The sequence below is a fragment of the Anomaloglossus baeobatrachus genome, chromosome 4 (genome assembly GCF_048569485.1).
Source record: "Anomaloglossus baeobatrachus isolate aAnoBae1 chromosome 4, aAnoBae1.hap1, whole genome shotgun sequence".
NCBI lineage: Eukaryota > Metazoa > Chordata > Amphibia > Anura > Aromobatidae > Anomaloglossus > Anomaloglossus baeobatrachus.
This window is the reverse complement of record NC_134356.1, coordinates 506,321,831-506,327,830: the sequence shown is the minus strand read 5'-3', so window position 1 is coordinate 506,327,830 and position 6,000 is coordinate 506,321,831. Positions and strand designations below refer to the sequence as shown.

At 49.5% G+C, this 6,000-nt stretch overlaps 1 protein-coding gene across 1 annotated transcript in view; it reads right to left on the bottom strand.

Annotated features, from left to right (window-relative positions):
- Positions 1 to 2,694: 2,694 nt before the first annotated feature.
- USP50 (ubiquitin specific peptidase 50) overlaps positions 2,695 to 6,000 on the bottom strand; it is a 61,843-nt gene continuing 58,537 nt past the window's right edge. Inside the window, exon 7 of the mRNA XM_075342765.1 lies at positions 2,695 to 2,904. Coding sequence (XP_075198880.1) covers positions 2,704 to 2,904 — 201 coding nt within the window. The 3' untranslated portion in view covers positions 2,695 to 2,703. The remainder of the gene's footprint in view (positions 2,905 to 6,000) is intronic.

Here is a 6,000-nt window from a genome sequence, read left to right as displayed (position 1 = left end):
CTTTACCTTCTGCAGCACAGAACTGTCTCGTGTGTCCCTCCTCGGGGTTGAACTCCTCCTGTCTCCTGCACTTCCTAGTTCTAGTGCAGGTCATGTGATCGGGACAGCAGAGAGATATCTCTGCATGCCTAATCACAGCCAGCAGGAGGGAGACCGGGCAGATGCTGGAGGAGGTGAGTAAAGAGTTTATTTTACTATGGGCAGCATGGGAGGCCATATCTAACACAGGGGGAGGGGGGGTCCTGTGCAATCAAAGGTAAGCACAGGCAGATAATATGCACAGCTCCCCCAGCCCATCAGCGTGATGCAGTTTCAGCACCATGCTTCTGATGGACAGCGGCTGTGCATATTATATGAGCGGGAGCAGGAGATCAAACGCTACCGCTCCCAGCCCCAAGCAGTCCCCAGCACCGCTCCAGAGCTGCCCGCACCTCCACTGGACTCTGTGTGTGTGTGTGTGTGTGTGTGTGTGTGTGTGTGTGTGTGTATATGTGTATGTATGTGTGTATGTATGTAAATATATATATATATATATATATATATATATATATATATATATATATATACACCCCCCTCCCGTATATTCGGATTATAAGACGCACCCCCTACTTTCCCCCAAAATTTGGGGGAACAAAAGTGCGTCTTATAAAGCGAAAAATACGGTAGTTGGCGGGAAAAAAAATCAGAAGTTTGTGAAATAATAATAATAATTTGCATTTGTCACTATTTTCCAAATACCAACTATGTGTATATTTTATATATATTTTTAAATTGTTTTATTTTCAATGAGGAAAAAGGGGGTAATTTTAACTTTTTGTTTGTTTTGCTTTCGTCATTAGTTTAAAAACCTTTTACTGTACTGTAGAGATTTGAAGTTGCGATTGGTCGATCACTTCTGCTATACAGAGCAGTGTACCAGATGTCCAATCCAACTGCGGCCGTTGGAGGCACATGTTGGCTGATCAGATCCGCTGATGTGCAAGGCGTGCAAGCCACGCATCAAAGCAAGGGACATGACATATGACATACCAGTACCTCATAGGCTGTGAAGGGGTTAATGTGTAAGTTCTTATCATAAAACTCATGTTGCCCGGTTTCTGGGCCTATTTGGCACTTTCTGGTCTCTGATTCCTGCTACAGCTATGACCTGTTCCCATTACAGACCATCTATGAGACCTATAACCTAACTTCCAAATTAATACTTTTTCCGGCTTACTTATCCATTTGAACTTTGTAGGGACCCAGTCACTAGATTTTTTTTTCCCCCCCTTAAGGCTATGTGCGCAGCTAACCATTTTTTGTGGCATCAAAAACGCTCTGTTTCTGGCCGCTAAAAATCATGTAAAAATGCAGCGTTTTTGATTGCGTTTCGCTGCATTTTTGACTGCTTTTCGCTGCGTTGTTGACCACTGCGATTTGCTGTGTTTTTTCAATGCATTGGATGGGTGGAAAACCGCAGCAAAACGCAGAAAAAAACTGACATGTCCATTTTTTTTACTTCAAAAACGCAGCTAAAAAAATGTTGTGTGCGGACAGCAAAAATGAAATGTCATAGACTTTGCTGGAGAAGCAAAGTCAGCCAGTTTTGAGCCCGAAAACGGACAAAAACACACTGCAAAAACGCAGTGTGCACACACAGCCTAAACCACCAGCACAATGTTATACCGCAGGGGTTTAGGACACTAAAAGTGATTCTATCTGATTTGTATTCAAAACGCATCTGACTTTAATTAAAAAGCATGTTAAACGCAGTAAAACGCGGCAAAAACGCAAGCGTATTTATAGCGTGTTTATGGTCAAAACCAAATTTGGCAAAGACCATTTCTGCCAGAGGATGCGTTTAGAACTGCAACAACCTCGACGCAAAGTGCGCGCAAAGCCTTAGGCTATGTGCCCACGCTGCGGATTTACCGCGGATTTTGCCGCGGATTTACCGCGGATTTGCCGAAAATCTGCAGCAGCGGCACTTCCAAGCCATTTCAATGGCATTTTGGAAATGCTGTGTCCATGCTGCGGATTTTTCCGCTGCGGATTTGCCGCGGATTTTGATGCGGAAAAATCTGCAGCATGTCAATTGTTTGTTGCGGATTTTGGTGCGGATTTGGGTATAGAATGGGAAAAAAAAATCCGCATCAAAATCCGCGGTAAATCCGCGGCAAATCCGCGGGTGCGGATTTGCCGCGAAAGTCGCGGATTTTCAGGCAGAAAAGTCCGCAGGTACATTCTACCATGGACACATAGCCTTAGGATGCAAATAACTTCCCTTTGAATACATTTCTTAAAAGCAAAAAACCTCAAAAGCTGGACTTTGCTTGAGTTCTCAAAGATTTGTTTCCAAGTTTTGGATGGGATTCTTTAATTTTAGGGATACATTTCTATATATATTGTTTATTTCATTTGAGTGCAGCATATCCCTTACATCAAATCCATATTGATTTCTAGGTTTTTTTTTTGACCAATTGTTTTTGTATTGATTTTCATTGAAACATGAATATATTCAGCATACATCTTGAAAACACATTGCTTACTGTTGTGCAATAAAACATCAGTCAGTATGGATGATAAACATGAAAATTAAACAACAAACTCCATTGAATACGATCCCTGTCTAACTGGCTTGTCCAAGTTATTTGATTTCTGTTTTCTAAGCTCTTGGAACGACAAAAGACACACTCAATCTTGTTTATTGTACAGTGTGTATTATCAGCACGAAGAGCAGGAAGACGTCTTCTGTGGCAGGCTGAATGCCTGACTACTGTAAAACAATATGTACGCTGAAGACGTTTGCACCTTAGATTCTGAAATCTGGAAGTACCTAATGTCATTGAAGGCATTCCACTCTTTGGTCTCAGGATGTTTGCAAAATGCAGTGTAATGTCCGAAATCTAGTTCCCCAAAATGATTCTGTAAAATAAAAGCAGGGCAGTTATGTGATGGATGTACTAATTTATTATAGAAGCCTTTTGCCTTTTACAGAGTTCTCAGCCTAAGCACTAGTGTAAGGCCTCTTTTACATTACATTCTGATCTAGTTCAGTGAGCCCGTCTGGGCTTCTGTCCGAACACCCCGCAAACCAGGGGCCATTGACTATAAGGCTATGTGCCCACAGGGAAAGTGTCCTGCGGATAGATAGATAGATATATATATATATATATATATATATATATATCTATCTATCTCTATTTATATACTAGAAGGTGGCCCGATTCTACGCATCGGGTATTCTAGAATTTACGTATTGTGTAGTTCATGTATGATTTTTGTTATATATAACAAAATATATATATATAGATGTTGTTGTGTGTAGTTACCAAGTGTTTGTGTAGGGCGCTGTACATGTTCTGGGTGTGGCGGGGGGTGAGAGCGGTGTTGTTTGTGTGTTGCGTTGTGTGTTGCGTTGTTTGTGGAGCGCTGTGTGTCTGTAGCATTGTGTGTGTGTTGCGTGGTTTGTGTGTGTTTTGGGGGAGGTATGTTTTGTGCAGTGTGTGTGTGTTGCGCGGTATGTGCGTATATTTATGTATGCCGCGGTGTTTGTGTGTTGTGTGTGTGCAGCGTTGTCTGTGTGTGTGGGTGTCTGTGTAGGGCGGTGTTTGTGTTTCCCAGTGTGTGTGTTGTGCAGTGCGCGTGTGTGTTGGGGGGAGGTGTGCACCTCCCATCGTGCTCCATCCCCCATGCTGCGCACCCCCCATCGTGCTCCATCCCCCATGCTGCGCACCCCCCATCGTGCTCCATCCCCCATGCTGCGCACCCCCCATCGTGCTCCATCCCCCATGATGCGCACCCCCCATCGTGCTCCATCCCCCATGCTGCGCACCCCCCATCGTGCTCCATCCCCCATGCTGCGCACCCCCCATCGTGCTCCATCCCCCATGCTGCGCACCCCCCATCGTGCTCCATCCCCCAAGCTGCGCACCCCCCATCGTGCTCCATCCCCTAAGCTGCGCACCCCCCATCGTGCTCCATCCCCTAAGCTGCGCACCCCCCATCGTGCTCCATCCCGCATGCTGCGCACCCCCCATCGTGCTCCATCTCCCATGCTGCGCATTCCCCATCGTGCTCCATCCGCCATGCTGCGCACTCCCAAACGTGCTCCATCTCCCATGCTGCGCACTCCCCATCGTGCTCCATCCGCCATGCTGCGCACTCCCAAACGTGCTCCATCCGCCATGCTGCGCACTCCCAAACGTGCTCCATCCGCCATGCTGCGCACTCCCAAACGTGCTCCATCCGCCATGCTGCGCACTCCCAAACGTGCTCCATCCGCCATGCTGCGCACTCCCAAACGTGCTCCATCCGCCATGCTGCGCACTCCCAAACGTGCTCCATCCGCCATGCTGCGCACTCCCAAACGTGCTCCATCCGCCATGCTGCGCACTCCCAAACGTGCTCCATCCGCCATGCTGCGCACTCCCAAACGTGCTCCATCCGCCATGCTGCGCACTCCCAAACGTGGTCCATCCGCCATGCTGCGCACTCCCAAACGTGGTCCATCTGCCATGCTGCGCACTCCCAAACGTGCTCCATCCGCCATGCTGCGTACTCCCAAACGTGCTCCATCTCCCATGCTGGCCGCAGCATCAGCCTCTGTGCCCGCAGCATCAGCCTCTGTGCCCGCAGCATCAGCCTCTGTGCCCGCAGCATCAGCCCTCTGTGCCCGCAACATCAGCCCTTCTGCCCGCAGCATCAGCCCTTCTGCCCGCAGCATCAGCCTTTCTGCCCGCAGCATCAGCCTTTCTGCCCGCAGCATCAGCCTCTGTGCCCGCAGCATCAGCCTCTGTGCCCGCAGCATCAGCCTCTGTGCCCGCAGCATCAGCCTCTGTGCCCGCAGCATCAGCCTCTGTGCCCGCAGCATCAGCCCTCTGTGCCCGCAGCATCAGCCCTCTGTGCCCGCAGCATCAGCCTCTCTGGCCGCAGCATCAGCCTCTGTGCCCGCAGCATCAGCCTCTCTGGCCGCAGCATCAGCCTCTGTGCCCGCAGCATCAGCCTTTTCTGTCCCCAGCATCAGCCTCTCTCCTCCCAGCCTACCCCAGCCTCAGCCTCCCCCAACATCAGCCTCTCTTCTCTCAGCCTCCACCCTCCCTGCCTTCCCCAGGATCAGCCTCTCTCCTCCAGCACGCCGTGCTCCTCTGCCGACACTCACAGATCCGATCGTATACACTCACACACACACACACACACACACACACACACACCCACCCGATCGCATACACTCACACCCACCCGATCGCATACACTCACGCACACACACATTGACGATATTACACATACGCGCTCATACTCACAACATCCGGAGATACCACATGCTTCTGGCCATGTGATCCTCCGGCAGGTCCTGAAAGCTCACAGCACAGTATCGCGGCCGAGAAGCAAGCATTATCCCAGGATGTTGTGAGTGTGTGGATGTGATATGTGTGTGAGGTGTGTGTGAGAGTGAGTGTGATGTGTGTGTGTGTACTCACCTGGGGCTCCGTGTCAGTTGGGGAATGCATGCGGGGGGCGGGGCCATGTCGAGCGTGCATTGCGTGAGGGGGCGGGGCCTGCAGAGAGCCGGGGCGAGAGGCCAATCCGTGTGGGGGGGCGGGGCCATGGCGAACCCAGCGGCCAATCAGCTTTGTGTCACCATAAGGACACAATTTTGGAGCATGACAGACAGACAGAATAAGGCAATTAGATATATATATATATATATATATCTATATATATATGTGTGTATATTCCGCAGGAGCTCCCAGAAAACCGCAGCACAACTTTGTCTGTTTTATGCTGCGGATGTATTGCGGAATGTCCTGCGGATATGTTGGGGTCATTCTGCATTGATGATACAGTACCATAGCTTGGGCACTGCATTCTCAATGCAGAACAAGTGCTGGAGTGTTGGGGGAGTTCATACTTGCCTCCATCATGCAGCACTTCACTTTCCGGCTGTGTCTGTCTGCACTTTGCAGGAGAAGGTGGGCGGGCCTGAAATAGCTTCGGCTGTCACATGACCGGAGTTCGTGC